The 18171-nt window shown below is 44.7% G+C and overlaps 1 protein-coding gene and 1 long non-coding RNA gene across 2 annotated transcripts in view; one reads left to right on the forward strand and one right to left on the reverse strand.

The window, feature by feature from the left end:
- Positions 1-11732: 11732 nt before the first annotated feature.
- The window catches only part of MYZAP (myocardial zonula adherens protein), a 70637-nt gene continuing 64198 nt past the window's right edge, over positions 11733-18171 (reverse strand). The window contains exons 13-15 of the mRNA XM_055808507.1: positions 14582-15277; positions 13697-13919; positions 11733-12712 (exon numbers count right to left, since the gene is read on the reverse strand). Of these exons, the coding sequence (XP_055664482.1) occupies positions 12575-12712; positions 13697-13919; positions 14582-15277 (1057 nt within the window). The 3' untranslated portion in view covers positions 11733-12574. The remainder of the gene's footprint in view (positions 12713-13696; positions 13920-14581; positions 15278-18171) is intronic.
- Positions 16374-17758, forward strand: LOC129784756 (uncharacterized). The gene is made up of 2 exons (XR_008747825.1): positions 16374-16795; positions 17275-17758. It is a non-coding gene; the product is annotated as an uncharacterized LOC129784756 (long non-coding RNA).

Consider the following 18171-nt stretch of genomic DNA (forward strand, 5'->3'; position numbering starts at 1 on the left):
AAAGAGCTCGATGTTTAATCACACAATTATGTCAACTAGCCTAGTTTGACAGAACACCGTAAATCCTCAGAAAAACGTTTCAATGGCAGTGTTAAGCTGTTACCCAGAAATTGCAAACGGGCCAGCTCTAGTCTTCAAACAACAGAAACAGCAGCAGCATCAGGTAGGGTCACCTACACCTGTATTTTTCAGTAGAAATAGCAAAAGACATTTGAAGACCCTCTTAACATTCAGAATTTATGTTGGTTGGTTACTCTGCTGACACAAGAGTACACTAACACAGCACCTTTGGCTGGCAGGGCTCCACTAGCCCTGCAGCACCTGGTGCTAGCCAGGCTGCGCTGCCGCCCAGACCCTGAGAAGCCAGCCAGCTCCTCGGGGTGCTGCCCACCACCACATCCACGGCTCTAATGGCCTGACACCAGCAATGTACTAGCTAATTACACAAATAACTAGTTACAATTTTTACACCCTACAGCAAGTTCCAAACAAGGCCATTTTGGGGGGTGGGGGGCTGGGGGGGAATTTGGTTTTTCTCTGCCTTAGTGTTTAAAATGACTACAGCAGCCTTGGCCCGCTGGCACAATGACAACCACCACAAAATGCCTCACAGCACAGGTCGGCGCTGCAGCAGGGAAAGGGGGGATCTCAGGGATATGGACTCCCCAGCCAGCAGCACAACCTGGACTTTGACTGAGGCCATGGCTCAGTCAGGCAGCAAGCCTGGGTTTAAACTCCTAGTCCTGACCACAATCAAAACACTATGGAGCAGGTAAACTGCTATACTGGTTCCAACAGACCCCAGAAGTTTCACACTTGTTCTAGCTGTTCTAAAAACACCTTTCTCCTGGCCAGCTGTGTGCCGGGCCAAGGACTGCCCATCCTTACACTGCTGGCATGAAATCATGAAGATCATAAATGCATGACCAGTACCACTGGCTTCTCCAGTGAAACTGCAGGAATAAGTTCTGTATCCACACAGTATCCTGGTTGAATTAGTACTCCTGGATGATCCTGTGTTATACAGCACCAGTATTACTAACAGTAAAACCATAACCTGGAAAAAAAAAACCCAAACATTTCCTGCTGCAGTGGCAGGCTATAAAGTGGAGAGTTTGTCCTTTGGTAAGTCTCCTGGTTCTCCACTGGCTAGACGTGGCCAGGTGGTCCTTGATCAAAGCCCATGTACAATGTATTTAAACAAGATCTTATCCAGGGCAGCCCTGTGATATATAGTGCTCCTACAAACATTACATTACTGCCACAGACATCCATCTCACGGCAGCATCCAGGCAACAAAATATGGATTTCATATCAAGTTCCATGATAACGTGTAATCTGAACCCCACGTCTCCTTTACTCCCACTAGTAAAGCTATTTACTTAAATGTCTATTTGGAAGGGAACACATAAATATCAAGTATAGGCTAGGTGAGTGTCACACACCCCCTCCTGGCACATGGCTGGAAAAGGCGTTCTAGGCTTTCATCCTGATTGGATTCTCACAGTGTCCAAATATTTTGGAGCTATCCTTTCTTACGGACCGACATGCAAAAGACAGCACACCAAGCTCTCCAGAGCACTTGCCTCCTAGGCTGTGGCAGGGAGTTACGGACCACGTACACAGGTTAGACAGATGTGACACAGGCTGAAACAGAAACTGCTGCTCCCTCCAGACCTACAAAACTTCACCTCTCATCTCCCCGTTTTTAAAAGGTAGGAAATGTGCAGTTCGGATGACAGCCTCCCACAGATCCTCAATCCACTGGTAAAAGCACAGTCTGATCTCTCTAGCCCAAAACAAGAGGCAGAGCCCCTTTTCTGTGGAGGAAGAGTGTGATACCTCGTAAGACAGGCACATAACGGGTGAAATCTGAAACGGTGCTTTTCCAATTCCCTGTATGATAAAAGCCAAACACAACTGATAACCCTGAGCAACTACTTGTAAGACAGAGAACAGAGCTCCTCTGAACATCTGACTAAGATACCTGACCTGTACTCTGTTCTGCGGGAGGACTTTGATATCCAAATAACAATATAAACTGTTTGCTGGGCTAGTTTTTTGGTTGCAGGTTTGGGGTTTCAAATTTTTTTTTGGGTGGTGGTCGTGGTGTTTGTTTTTTAAACAAAGTGCTATTTATGAAGAAGCAAATTGCAGCTTTACCATCTAATGAAATATTTCACTTTTTTTTTTCTTTTTGAAACTTTCTCTGCATATAATGCTTGCAGTGTATGTACTTAAAGGTTTGTTATCTTTGGATCTCTACAAAACTTTAATATCATTTAGGAAATAAAAATACCCAAATAGAGGAATGACTTAACATTTTACATGTACATATGTCAAACGCCTCAACAGCTATGAAGTACAAACTTACAAAGTGCACTTCCTCTCTACTGCATGCCAGTTCGAGTCAAAGGAGGGGTCAAGACACAGCTCAAGCTCTTTTGCCTTTACACAAAGCACAAAATGAATGCATAAGGAGAATTTAGATCTACTACAAATAATCTGAAGTTCATTTTATTACTGTTTTCTACCAGCATTTTTCATTCTTGGGGGAAAAGTAATTGGTGCTGGAACAGGACACAGCTGGTAAGTAAAGCAGTTACACAGGCTGCCCCATCCCTTCAGCAAGATCAGAAAACAAAACTGGAGGAGGCAACCATAGCTGTTAACGTATTTCAGATTCAAGATCTGATGAGCAATTTCCACTAAATTCCATGGGAGTGAAGGTCGCCAAACCAGACCACAGGTTTTAAAGACAAATAGAACTAACAAGAGCGACTGCCCTGTTGGAGAGGGCTATGCTACAGTTACTGCACGGGGCAGCACATGGAACAGCAGCAGCACATCCCAGTTACCTGTGTACCTGGTCAGCGCGGAGCTGTTCTCGGCAGTCAGCATTTTGTCCAGTAGAGTTTTAAGCACCTGCAAATGAAAACCTAATGCTTCCCCGTAGGGGATCATTCAACATAATTCCTCTATTACAAGAGCTTTTTCTTAATAGTCACAATCTACATTTTTCTCTTCGCTTTATCCACTCAGCTTTATTCTCTGTCTTTTCTCAAATGCATCTGTCTGAGTAATAATCCCCTAAATAATTTGTCTTCCTCCTCTGTGTTCCCATAACATTGAGTAGATTACAGTGCCTGAACTGTAACACTAAAAATTTCCAATGAATAGTTTTAGCAATAAGGAATTAGGTATTCTAATAAATACAAGGTTAAAACTAGGGGAAATTAATTACCAAGCTATAGATCAATGAGCAAGAGGTGAAACTGCTGAAGAGATGCTCTTATTAGATTATCAGACTCAAGGCTGATTTACAGTTTTCACTGTGCTTCCTTATCCATCATTTTTATAGTATGTAGAAAGGGTTACAAAGCACAAATTGCCTTTTTTTAATTAACGTTGAAGTTTTAAATAGGCTCAGATCAGAATAACCAGGCCAGGTTATATGTTTTTTTTTTCCAAAACATGAAACCAGAAAACATATTATATTGATTTGGGAGAGCTGCAACAGAACTGAATAATACAACACACTTGTCAGCCTGCAGCTTCCTAATGTGCTTGCCTAGGATTTGCCCAGAAATGACAACATGCCGGGGAGCAGCCCAGCTGCAAAGGTCCCGAGGGTCTTTGTATATGTATATATGTATATATGGCAAGCTACATGAGCCAGTGGTGTACCTGTTCAGCCTGGAAAACAGCAGCTGATGAGTACCTATGAAGAGGACATCAAAAGACAGAGCCAGGACTAAGCTGAAATAAGAGAGGGTCAGACTGGGTTTAAAGAAAAGCTCCCCCTCCTCCCATCGCCAGGAGGGCAGTGATACTTGGGAACAGGTTGCCCTGAGAGGCTGTACAGTCTCCATCCTAGAAGTTTTCAATATGAGGCTGGATTAAAGCCCCGAGCAACCTCATGTGGCCTCAGAGTTGACTCTGCTTTGTGCAGGAGGTTGGCCAAGACCACTCCTGAGGTCCCTTCTAACCCAAACTGCTGCACGAACCCAAGCCCGGCTCAGGATACAGTAATTTTGACAGCCAGCACAGAAAGGACTTTCCGAATTGTACCCAAACACAATTCTGCCTTTTCCATCTCTGAAAGGGATGACAAACTGTAGGTCAAGCTTACACAAGAGTTCCTTAAAACTTTCTTAACCTGTTGGTATAACATAACTCAACCAGTGGCTCAACAACATTGGCAGCCAGCTTACACCAGTGCTCCTGCTAGTGACAGGCAAGGTAGGAAACTGTAGGAACGCGTGCTTGTGTGGCCACCTGGGCTGTGGGGACGCATAAATTAAACTGAAAGTGGCAATGAAGATTTCTACATCCTGAATATTCTCCAGAAGAATCCCTCAGCTTGTCCAGGGCCCCTGGCAACAAAGATACAGATAATCTCAAAATAATCATTAAGAAAAAAATGTATGAATGTAGGCATTTTAATATAATGTGTAAACAACTTCAGCCTCAGAGACACGATTCACTCCTGAAATAAGTGATTTTGCAATTACAGCCCACACCAGAGGCTTTTCTAAGGAATATAAAAGTTGCACAAACTCTGAGTCTGCTTTTACTAGCCATTCCCTCATGACAGTTGTAGTATCGGGATCAGATCTGGACTGCAACCAGTGTTTCATTCTGTCTTGTAGCTTCATTGCTACCTCTTTTAAATACTTTGATGGACATAAACATCTCTTCACTGTCTGTAAGGGATACCAGGTTCTTAGCACTACCATGTTACCAAAAGTAAAAAAGATAAGGAAATAATCTTTTAAAATACTAAGAATAACTTTTAAAAATTATTATCTATAATTTTCTTTTCAGCACAATTTAAGCAGTTACTATAGCTGGAATGAATTATAGTGCATTGCCAGGATTTTCAGAAAAGGCCCTTCCACCCCAGAAAAAGTTCAGTTGCATTCTGCTTTAATGGTTCTTGGCAAGCTTGCCAAAACAAAAACTATTGTTTTTGTACAAACAGAAGTAAATTTGATATAAATAAAAAATGGAACTTTATGTGAATGAAGCAAACATCAAATTCCTTAATCTTCAAAAGAAATTCTGTCCCTGAATAATTAACTATGATATATTTATAAAACTAGAATAATTGAAAACAGAATTCTAAGTTGATTCATGTGGACTGCGCTGAAATATTTATTATTGCAAGTCCAGAAGATCTGTCTGGGTTTTGTCACTGGAAATGTCTAAACTCAGTGTCCAGATGTTTATTTAAGTTGCTCCCACATAGTTCTAATGTCAATTACCAGGGGTTATCAGAGAGCATCACTGTGTATCTTCCTTGACTAATATTCTCATTTCTTCTGCATCTTTGATGTTTTCTTTCATTAAAATTCCTGGCTCACAGCCACAAAAAATCTGCTGCGCAGGCAAAAATACTGGTCTGCAGACATGACACATGATGATGCCCAATGTCTGTGCAAGGATAGTATTTATCATCGGCTATCGTTTCAGCAGTACTATAATCAGTACAAAGCCAATTTAAAGCAGCTCAGAGAAATACATGTGAAATCGAGGAGTAAGAACTTCTAGCCAACATGAAATAACTTGGGTCAGTAAAGAAAATATTATTGCATATAATGAAGATTTTGTGACTCGGGGTGGGGGGTGGGGGTCCTTCAGGAAAAAGCCAGGAGGAAAGCCAATGACAAAGTAATTTCACACATAATTACAAATGGAATTGATGGATCTGTAACTCTGGAAACCACAATTACATCAAGACTTTTATAGTAACCAGGAGACAACACAGGCCACACGTAACAGTGACTCAAACTGAAAGAGATTATCACACAGTCTCTGAAGATTTCCTACATTCAAATGCAAAAAGTTGGCTAACACAGCTCATTTATATATATACCTCTGTGTGTGTGTGTGTATAAAAACATCTCTCTCCCTCTCTCAAATCTCTTGCCCCAAATCAGTTGGTTCCTTTGGTTTGTAGGCAAATTCAGGAAGATTTATTTTTAAACATTTGTAAGAAAATCAAATTAAATCAATACTAATTCAATAGAAATGGAAACAGAGATATAAGATGGCTGGAGAAAATAGTGCTGATGCCACACGTTAGTACCCAGGTAATAACACGGGGTTCCTCTCGGTGAGGAATGTTACCCATTTTAGTACTCATAGATCAGTAAGAGACAGACACCTTGTGACCTCAATGGATAATGGTCTCTATGACTTGGAAATGTCTGTCTCATTGATTATGTAATTTACTTCTCCCCCTGCACTGCCAGTTTGGGAAGGTTCACCCACCTACCGGACAAAGCCCTAACAGCTAAACAGTCAGATTTGCTGAGAGTCATCCTCCCTCACAGAGATCTTCTACAAATGGTGTCACTGTACCTCCAGATTCACCTCAGCCTATTTAAAACTGAATCCACAATCAGATTGCAATTCTGTGTGTGCAGTAAAAAATCTCATAGCTTCTTGCGGAATTGCAAGTTTTGTCACAGAATTTGTGCTCACAGCAGCACAGGCTGTATGCAACCTGCATGCACTGGGAGGGCAGTGCAGATGGTAGCTTCAATTTGGAGACGAATGCAAGAGATCACATGCTGTTATAACCAGAGCTACAGTACTCCCACCACTGTTTGACTAACCTCTGAGTAAATTTGATGTGTATGTTACCAGCATCAAGTAACAATTGAGAAAACATTTTCCAGGGGGAAAACAAACAAACAAACAAACAAACACACACACACCCAACAGAAGGAAAACACGATTTTGCAAGTGACATTTCTATTCAGGAGAGGTGTATCTCCTGTTAAGTGCTCAGCTTCGGAGACTTGGAAAAGCCTTGGACTACAACTACTTGCCACATTATATCACTGCCTTGATCTAATAAGCAACTGGATTAATACCAGCTGTGTGGATAGAGGGAGGAAATATGAATATGTTCATTAAGCATTATAGCCCCACTTATCTCCCGCATGACTTCAGTGGAGATGTGCCAATTTGTGCATGATACTATTATGGTCCCCAATATCACACCTAAAAGCAAGAAATGAGGCTGTCACTTGGTGCAAATTCTTACAAAATTCTCTGTCAAAAAAAACTCTCGTACTTAACTGCTGGAGGACGCAATCACTTGTATTTGGATGATTAGAAGTGAAATATGTAGTTAAATGATTCTAGCAAGTTGAGAATCCATTTACTTCCCATACACATTTAACTGTGCTCATTTGTGTCATCTCTTCACATTCCGTAATTGGTTCACAACTTTTATTCACAAATTCCCTTGCACACAGAGATTAAACAAAACACAGTCAATATCCCAGTCCAACAGAGCGCTTGCACATAAATGTTCCTAGAGGAATCAAGCTTTGACTTTAGTACATGCTTTCATGCTTCACCAAATCAAGGGCCAATTTCATAAAATCTTAATAATCAAATGATCAAAACAATTGCTTTAAACAAGAGATGACTAAATGTCTCTAAAGCTTTGCAAACATATGGAATAACAATTACAGTATTTACAAAGGAGTCAAATGGAGTTAAGCACTCATATGCCATGGAAAGTCAATGTGAATATGAAATATTTGGACTACAGTCAGCTAACATTTGCCTGCCACAGTGTCAGCAGTGGCACAGCACTGCAGAAGTATGAGAATAAAACATAACCATCAGCTTACTGAAAAAGAAAAAATACCACAGCAAAATAAATGTTGTTTTCACACAGCTGTCTTTTCTACTTCCCTTTCCCTCCCAGAACGTGGGAGTTCCCAACCTAAAAACAAACACTAGGAAACCAGGAAATCTCAGTGGCGATATCCACACATACCACCCTAAGAGCAGTGGACTTGCAACAAAATGTGAACCACAAGCTCAGGAAAAGTACAGTTTAGTTAGCACCTCCCTGAAACAAGACCACAGCACGCAAGACCTACTCCCTGAAAAATTTGTCCTTACAAGACACTTCGGAGAAATTACCCTTCCTTCTTATACTGCTCTGAAAAAGAAGCAAGGCTGGCAAAGCAGAGAACAGCCACCTTCTCCTACAGCAGAGTCCCCAGGGTAGGGCACAGGTGCTTTCAACACAGGACTCCCATTCCCTGCCCCCTTTATGCCATTCCTTTGATGTAAGGGGCCAAGAATTCATTGCAATTCCCCTGGCCCAAGGATACTTCTTGCAGGCACTAACTTGCTAAGGCAGATGATGAGCCAGATGCCACTCAAATTAGGCTAAATTGTCCAGGACAGGGTCCTGCTACAGATCAGTTTCACCAGCAAAACTCGGCATGGTACACAACTGAGATACCAGTCAGCCTCCAGGATCCAGGGAATACAAAACTACCAGCCAGCCAGATCTCCCCTAACTCCAGCTAGCCAGGTCCTACCTCCTCCACGAGACTGCTGAAGGCTGCCAGCTTGTGGTGTGTCAGTGATGGGGGAATCGTCTGCACGTCCATACAGAAACCCCCAAACTACTGCCCAGGGCTGCTCATGGAGAACACACAGCCTTTGCCACGGCTTCCTGCTCAAGTTTCAATTCATCAGTGTGTGGTGTCTGGATATTCCTTTCCCTGACTGCTGATCCCCTGTCCCAGTGGCATGTTCAGAAATTACACAGCACAGAGCCACGATTTTCAAATTCTCTCAATTTGCAGGACCTGTTTCCTCCACACAGGAGCTTGCAGCTTACTGTCACTTACCGTTTGTTTTTTTTTTTTTTTTTTTTTTTTGATTGCATGGCCCTTAGAAGCAGCCCACAAGCCATCAGACAGAAAACTACTAACGGAACTGCTGACCTATCAGGTCCAACTCTAAAAACCACAAAAAGCTTGTGCATCTTTTCTACCCTTAGTTACTCATATAGTCCCCTCAAATAATTAAGTACAGCAGCATCTAGGTCTTTCTTCTTTCAGTGTTATTTCCCAAATACTTAACATAAATTTTTAGGCTGCTAAATCCTCTAAAGCACATTATCACCACAGGTAGCAAACTAGATTGCATGTTTTCTCCCTCAAAGCTTACAGCTGTGAACAGAAACTCTTGTTACAGTGCTTTTCTTCTGTGCAGTTTGGGGATCAGGTGCTCCTAACCATGCATAAATCCAGGGACTGCCGCTGCTGCTGCACAGATACCTGCCTCACATGCTCTTGGACCTGGCAGCACACCATTTAAGCTCTGTCTCGGTGCTATCTTTCAGGCCTGCACCATCACCCACCTTTGGTCTTACAGATCTTTTCTGTCCTTTTGCATTCCCAAAAGTTTTCTTTCCCTGTATAGCAATTGTTTCCTCACTCCATCTCCAGTGTTTTCCTAATAGAGAACTGAAACAGAAGGTTCCCGTTTTCCCCAAAATTGACTGCAAACATTACATGGTCAAAACAAAACGTTATTCACACGAGGAACTTCAGAAATATATTATCAGTTCTTTATTTTCTACAAGTTTAACAGCCCACTCCAATAAAACGGTCCACTCCCCAAAAAGACAGCAAGCTCCCCAGTTCTCAGTGTGTTTTGAAATGTTCTGGAACTAGAGAACAGTGAAATACACAACAGCAACACCATATGCTCTCAGAAACTCAACTCAATACGACTAAACCATTCCATGATTCACCCTCTTACTCTAACCTTTTACAAACATCTGGATCGCACACCTCCTTAACATGGGACACTCTTCACACCCAACTCTTTGCTCTCTTATCACTCACAAAATCTAAATTCCAAGTACGTACCTGTGCTCAGAACCCAGGACCAACAACCTCTCATGAAAGCTTCCAGACTTTGTACCTTATGCTTGGTTTTGTACTCACACAGCACTGTGCTGACCAGCTGCTAACTGTGTAACAATACATAATGCGCTTCACCTGTTCCAACACTGACTTTCCTCACCCACCCCCACCCCCCTTTAAGGGTGTGAAGTTTGCCCATTCAGGGGATCTGCTTTAGCAAAGTCCGAACATGCTGAATGCTATCAAAATACAGGTCAAGAAAACTGCCTCAGCTTCACAAACTTTAGAGAGCAAAAGTAAGCCTTAAGAGTGCAAGGGAAGAGCATAACTGTAGTTAGCTTAAGAGAGTGATCAGCAGAAGCCCACATTAAGCTAGATTTCCGTAATCTAGAAAACAAATTCTCACCTGTGTAGTTTTGCATAAATTCCTTCAGCACAGAAAACCCAGCATGGAAAACCCACACGCAGTAACTTAAAAAGGTGCAACAGCACAATCAGTATGGGGACAAGGGTGATGGTAGTAACAAAGGGGAGAGATGCAAACAAGCCTGAAAGGGGTAACTTGTGCTTCATGCAACAGCAAAGGCAAACCCAATGCACTTCTGAGGCTTCTTGTCCTTGAGCAGTACAACAGACGATGGCAAATGGCAATCTGAGCAATGAGCTGCACCCACAGAGGCAGAGCCACATGCTGAAGGAAGGCTCCGAGGGCAGAAATGCATACAGCTGAGGAACAGATGGGCCATCAGCGTGGGTGCTGAGGGATGAATGGGAATCAACCATGTAATCATAGAATGGTTTGGGTTGAAAGGGTTCCTAAAGATCACCTAGTTCCCACCCCACAGGCAGGGACACCTTTCACCAGCCCAGGTTGCTCCAAGCCCCATCCAGCCTGGCCCTGAACACTTCCAGGGATGGGGCACCCACAGCTTCTCTGGGCCGCCTGTTCCATGACTGACAATGAAAATGTGCCAAAAAACAGTGCTGACAAAGACAAGCGATGGTGAGAAGGTGGAAAGGATGAAGCAGGACCACAGAAAATAGAGAAAAGAAGGAAAAAAAAAAAAAGGTGGCAAAAAGGAGGATAGTAAGGGCTGGAAGTGGCAAAGACCTGCACAGTCTGCACCAAAATAGGAAAAAAGAAAGGAAAGCCTCAGCAGGAGGGCAGCTATGGCAAAAACATAAAGACATTCAGGTTTCTGCAAGCTGCTCAAGTGACCCAGGTGCACAGCTGGTATTTAGATGGAGTTACAGAAAGCAAGAGAGGACAGCAATGGCAGGAGGATGCATGGCATGTGGTACAAGTTAAATGCAGACACAGGCAGCGTATGTCACATGAAAGGGTGGTGCAGGGACACAGAATATGAATTTGCTTTATTAAGAGGTGAATAAATCTTATAAGGAAAAGGGAAGAGCAGAGAGCTGATGAAAAGCCAATGAATAAAGAGAACCAGAAACCTGTGAAAAGGTACAGGAAAGAGGGATCACAGGTGAGCAACAGATGACCTAGTCAAAAAATACAACATACTAGCTTCATAGCAGTTCCACCTGTCAAACTGCATTGCTGGGGTATGAACTGTGCCACAGGAAGTGCCTGGGAGAGCTTGTGGAGCATCTGGGAGAGCTACTGCCTGCTAGCGAGGTGCTGTATGCACTCAAGAAGTGGCAGAGACTTTCACCCCCCATTTCTAGATGATATCATGCAGCTTTTTGAATGACCCACATCTGGAGACACCATTCCTGCAGGAATATGTACACATCCAGGGAGAGCCCTGCACACACTGCTGCTGCAGCATCTCAGAAAACCGGTGCTGCCAGGCTACACAAAGAATCTCTGAGGTTAGTTTTTTAGAACAGAACTCACACTAGGCTTGGAAAATCCTAGTCAGCAGTGGAGTATCGATTGTGAAATACTTTTCAGCTACATTTTTTATCTTTCAAAATTCATATTAAGAGGCAGAAAATGTTATTGTACGGAAGATTTTTTTTTTATCTTCAAAAAACAGCTAAAACTTCAAAATACACAGAACATTTTCTCCAAGAAAACCAGAGGGCGAATCTCTTTAATTTACAGTATCGGACTATGAAAAAATAGTATTCCAAAGTATGAAAGCAGTGTACAAAAATATGGAAAAACACCAAGACCTTTAATAAAAATATTAAAGTCTTCAGATCAGCTTGATCTCTTGATGTGCTTTGCAGTAATAACAAAAAATGAAACAGCAGAGTTCCTTAAGCCCAAACAAAATCTGAGTTACAAAATAATTTGAAATTCTTACCCATTTACAACATAAGGGCAGAAAGTGTTATTTTAAGGTGCGGGCACAGAAACAAGTTCTGATGCGTTAAGAAGCCAACTTACAGCCTAACTGCCACATTATTTATTGTAGCTGTGCTGGCATGTATTTTCACCACATGGTAAAAGCAGGATAATTTTAAACAGATAAAAGTATCTCACATTTATACAAGATGACCTTTCACACATGCAAGCAGTTCACAGGCACCTTAGCTTACTTTATGGACACCTGTGCTGATGCCCTTTGCAATCACATTTCTGCGCAGAAGAAACCTTCTCTCGTAGATGACTCATCACAGCCTGCAAAAGTGTATTCAAGAGCTCATTTTGCCATAGCTGAAAACTATGAGGCACTCCGTAAGGGTTAACTGCCCCAAGTTCTCAAAAACCAGCCCCTAAATAACACTGGTGTTACCATTTAATAACACTTACATCGAACCCTTCCTATAATTGTAATGTTAAAATTTTAAAAGAAAAAAATGACTGGATCAAGCATTTTCAGTATGTAGGTTTGGGTTTTAGGAAGTACTGCATAAATATCAGTTACATGGCTCATCTCAGACATCCCTTCTTGAATTCAGTCCTCTGCTGAAAAATAATCTTCATCTCTTACTTCTCTGTATTGCATTGAGGCCTCCCCCTCTGGTTCAAACCTGAGCATTTTTATATTCAATCTCTCCGCAAGCTTCTGTGCCGCAAGCTTGGCCTGCATTTCCTACACGAAAGAAAGAAAAGAAAAAAAAAAAGAACTTAGAAAAAGTGTTCGTTTGTAACTTTTGTCGTGGTGATCATGAAAAAACTAATATACTGAAGCATAAACTTGACATAATAGTATTAGTAATTTCAGTGGTCGTAATTACAAGTTTTACTAACTAGCAAATTTCAGGTTTCTTTTCACACTTACGCATAACTGTGCTATTGACATTTGAAGACCTTTTTATAAGAGTTTAAATGCTCCACGTGGCAGTCCTCACACGCGATACACTAACCATCAGCTCTAACAGAACAAAAATCAGTCCACATAAGGGAGCAGCTGTGCACCATAACCACACAGCAATGGCAATGCTTGTCATTCAGCTACCTCCACAAAAAAATCTGCCTCCATTTTCAAAATAAATTACCTCCCTTCAAGTGTCAAGATGACTAAATTAGCAAGTGCTTTTAAAACAACAAGCAGCAACAAACACTTTTACAATAGCATCTGATTTAAACATTAGCTTGGCACTCCCTGGAAAGTCAAAATCAAAATCCATTACAACAGAATGGGAAGAAGCTCAGAACTCTGATTCTTCAGGTGCAGCATAAATAAAGGCAAACGCAGACACCTGCTTGTTTTAAGAACAACAAATACTGCCAGGCCTTCATCTATGCAAGGGCCAAAAACTCGTTAAAGACTAACAGACAAGGTAGACATTTAAATTTCTAGTCAGAGGCGAAGTGAATGCAATGAAGTTAGCATATCAACACATGTAGAGTAACATAAGATTTTGTTTAATGCAGAAATTACAGTTTCAGAAAGGCTTACTACATTACTTATATTGTTAAAAGAATCAAACACAAAAAAGTGCCTTTCTCCAAAGTCTGCCCATTTCAATTTCACCATCAAATTAATCAGTATGAAAAGAACCCTTTATGCTTTCTTATTTAAGAGTTATCCCAATTACATGATTACTTTTCAAACCAAATCAGAGATTCGTACCTCATACGCTTCTTTTTGCTGTATCTGAATCGCTATAGATTCCTCTATGGATAGCAGCTTCGCAGGGGAATGGTGAAGTGGTGGCAGCCGAGCTGCTGTGATGTCATTCAAATGTTTCTTATCTCTAAGTCGTCTTTCTTCACTAGTAATTGAAAAGCCAGATCCCCCAGGTGACTGACTGGAGGAGGAACCGTGCGATGATCCACTTTGCTCTCCTGACAATCTGGAAGAGATAAAACATAAAAATTGTGACCCAAATTTGCAGTACAAGGTTGAACAACTTCCGTTCCAAAACTCGTTACTTTCAACATGTAAGAGCTGAAAAGAAATCTGAAGTGTTATGACAACAAATAAAAAAATCAGCAGCACTCAGAAAAACTAAAAAGATTTCTCTTCAGACATGCTACTCCTGATAGCGAACAAAAAACTTACGCCAATTAATTAGCAAGCATGAAATAGCAATGCTCTGGGAGTCACACAGAGTATAAACTCCTGCTGCTACCAGTGCAGACAATGTGAATTGTAGTTTCTCAAGAGGTGCAGGAAAAGCAAAAGGGTACCTGCTGCTAAAGCTCTACGAGTTCTAGAATCGATCCACAAGGAAGTTTTGCCAATTGTTTAACAGTTTTGTAGCTTAAGCTATGAAACTCTATGGAGATTCATAACAGCCGTTTCAAATGGGCAGAACAAGACCACTGCTTAATATTGAGATTCTGTAGAACCTAATGGTAAAGATCACACAGATTAATTAACCTTGCATGTCAAATGACTTTAAATCTCTTCAATCATCACAAGAAAATACACCCACCATGCCTGTTCTATACCATTTCCAATTTTTACAAGTCAATTATTTCACAAAAAGTTTTCCTAGTCCATAATACTTACACATGTGTTTTAAATTTGCTTTTTTTTATGACTGGGTTCTTGGATCTAGCCTCTAGAACTTCAATATAATGTGGTGTCTTGGGGTGCACGTTTCCAAAGATATTGCCCTTATGTTTAGCCACGTTCTGCTCCTCTTCCAACACTTTTTCACTATTATCCCCATCTACAATTGTAATGTTTCGAAAGGCATCAACCAAAGTGTCTTTACTGTTGTCCAGAGCACCCGTAGTTTCTCTGCCATCCTCAGTATTGCTCTTAGATACCTGCTGTTCGTTTTTCAGATGACTGCTCGTGGCTGACTTGGGGACAACGTCACAGAAAAGACTCTGATCTTTCATAACAGTCTTGTCTTTATCATTTTTCCTCTTAGTTCTTTGATTTTCCAGAGCTGTATTTGTGGCATCTGGCTCAATACATTCTGCCTCCTGCCTTTGGGAAGAAGTCTCAGAAACTTCTTCAACATTACAGTTTTCATGAAAGACTGAGGAATTGTCACAGTTTGGTGTGTCCTTATTTAGTATAATTTGCTGTTTGCTTGTATCAATCTCCTCTTGCTTCACCTGAAACTCCAATCTGACAGCAGATAACAGCTCAGCCGTCCTCGCTATTTCTTCCTCTTGGAAAATGGCAAGCGTCAGCTTCTCAGCAAAATCAGAGATCTTCTTACCCTTGTCTGGGAGCCTAGCAATGAATTTCCTACGGCCAAAAACAAACCAAAATTATTCCACAGGGTAAACAATCCTGTTTCAACCTGAGATACAGAACTGTTTTGTAAGAACAGTTAATGTGGCAGGTTTCTCAATCTAACATTAAGTTTCTGACTTACATATTAGGTTTCTGAAAAGCGGTGAGATGCTGAGCACTCGCGGCCTCAGGGGTCTGCTGTGACAAAGTCACCAACACGTTTTTCTCCTGCTGAAAGGCACAGCCGCTGCCCTGAGCGCTGCCGGCTGCGGAGCTCGTTCCGGATTGTGCTCTCAGGGAAGTGCACACGTTTCCCTGCCCGTACCCCCTGAGCACAGGCCCCGCACAGGCGCTGTGACCCCCCCCCAACCCCCGCACAGGGCGCTGCCAGCCCCCCCGCACACGGCGCTGTGACCCCCCACCCACGCACAGGGCGCCGCGAGCGCCCCCGGCTGCCCGCCCGCCCGGGTATAACGGGAAGGACCCCACGCCGTGCCCCCGCAGCCTGACGGTGGCGCGCGGCCTCCGGCAGCCCCAGCGGGGCCGGACAGGCACAGGCGCGTCCCCCGCCGCCTCCGCGGGCCGGGCGAGGCCGGCGGCAGGCCCGACCCGCTGCTCGGCCGCGCCTCCCCTCACCGGTCCGCCAGCAGCCGCTCCTGCCGCCGCAGCATCTCCCGCAGCTCTGGGAGGCTCCGGCCCCGCAGGTCAGCGCCGCCGCCCGCCGCTGCCATGCCGCCCGCCCGCCGCCTGTCACCGGGGCGGCCTCCCGCGCCCGCCGCCGCTTCCGCAGCTCCCTGCGGGCCGCCATCTTACCGGAAGCGACGGCAGAGCGACAGGGCCCGCCCAGGCGGAACGCGAAGGCCGGCACGGCCCCGCCGCGGGGGCCCGCGAGCGCGGAGACAGCCGCGCCCAGGCAGGCGGGGGAAGTGCGGGGAAGGGCGGGGGAAGTGCGGGGAAGGGCGGGGCGGGGCGGGGAAGGGCGGGGCTCCTTCCGGGGCGTCACGCACGCCTTGAGGTGTCCCCAGCCGCGGGGCGGGGCGGGGCGGGGCGGGGCGGGGCGGGGCGGGGCGGGGCGGGGCGGGGCGGGGCGGGGGCGGGGGCGGGGGCGGGTTGCAGCGCCGGGCTCGGCACCCTTAGGACCCTTCGGTGCCTCCCGCAGCACTTTGCGTTGTCATTTCGACAGCCGCGCCCCCCCCCGTGTGCTTGGCAGCCCCCGCGGAGGGCCAGTTCCTGCCGAGCGTGCGAGCTGCACTTTCAGAGACTTGTTAACGTTTTCTGTACGTGGCACTGACTTGTGCCCATCAGAGACCCCACGTTCTGGCACGATGCAGACGGAACCCAGGAGCTCCGACTGCCGCATGGCGCCGGGCTGCCCGCTTGGAACCTTCCTCACCGATGCCAGTGCCACAAGCCTTAGTCAGCCCGCTGCGTCCGGTAGCAGTAAGGTTATCAGCCAAGCGGTGGCTCCCAGGTGGCAGAGGTCAGCCTTTTTAAATCAATCCCAGTGGAGGTTTCTCGATCCAGGCACTGGTAGGGGCGTATTTCCCAGCGGCTGTTAACGCGTTGCTGTACGGGCAGGACGCAGGGGACCTGCCGGGCCGCAGCGGGGAGGAAGCCCCGGGACGTGGCTGCCGCCCCGGGGATGCGCAGCTGGACGCGAGAGGAACGGCTGAGGGCCGGGGAAAGGGGATTAATCGAGCGGGCAGGTGCCCGTGGGACACGCGCCAGCGCCAGGGCGAGGGAAGCCAAGTTAAGCCACTGGAGAGACGGTTTCGCCGTCTGTTGTGCGCAGCCTGGACCACCTCCCGTGGGGAACCCCTCGGGGAGGTTTCCCTGAGGGCGCAGGGAGAGGAAAAGGCCACCAGCTTCTCCCGCCAGGTGACCCACTGCTGAGGGACACAAGTGCTCCGAACAGCTGCCTCTGCAATGCGGCCTCAGCCTGCGCCACCTGGGTAACACTTACGCATCTTTTTTTATGCAACAAGGAGCACTTACATCTTGCTTTTTAGCCTCTTTCTCCTGTACAGATCAGAGACAGCGGGAAGGCTGGGCATGGAAACTGCACTGCTCCTGCCTGCGTGGCAGTGAGTCCAGAAGGACTGACCTCATTAGGGCACTGGTCGGCACCTGCACAATATAATGATGGTTCGTTATTTCAGTTCAACTTCTTCACTGTGAGGGTGGTGGGACACTGGCCCAGGCTGCCCAGAGCAGCTGTGGGTGCCCCATCCCTGGCAGTGCCCAAGGCCAGGCTGGATGGGGCTGGGGGCAGCCTGGGCTGCTGGGAGGGGTCCCTGCCCATTGTGGGGGGGTGGAATGAGGTGGTCTTGAAGGTCCCTTCCAACCCAAACCGTTCTGTGATTCCATGAACTGCTGTTATTACATGTACAGAAAAGTAATGACAGTATTTACAGCAGGTTTCAGGTTATGTACTAAACTGCATAAACATGAAAAAGAGCAAAAAATGAAGATAATAAAGTCCTAATAATGTGACTGCTGGGAATCACGACCAATCATTCTGTAGCCCCCCATGTAATACCATTCACCAAGTCAGTATTTGCCCAAGGTCATTGGAAAGGAGTATTTTTCATCTTTACAGTTCGGGAGTGTTACGTTTTGGAATACCATAGTCTGTTTGCAGGTAACACACAGTTCCAGAATGACGAACGCATAGCTGAAATTTGGAAGGTGCCGAAACAAATATGTCCTTGTTTATGGAGAGACAGGCAGCATCTAGTTACAATGCAATCTAGATAGTATCAATTTAGATACAAATGTGAAGAAGGAAAAATAGATTGAAGCTTTCTCAGTCCAGGAGCAGAAGTATGGAGCACTTGTGAGAGAGGAAAATCATATACTTGGGTATTGCTTGCTCTGGGGCAAAATACAGGTGTGTAGGAAAATCC

This window comes from Falco peregrinus, chromosome 1 (assembly GCF_023634155.1).
Source record: "Falco peregrinus isolate bFalPer1 chromosome 1, bFalPer1.pri, whole genome shotgun sequence".
NCBI lineage: Eukaryota > Metazoa > Chordata > Aves > Falconiformes > Falconidae > Falco > Falco peregrinus.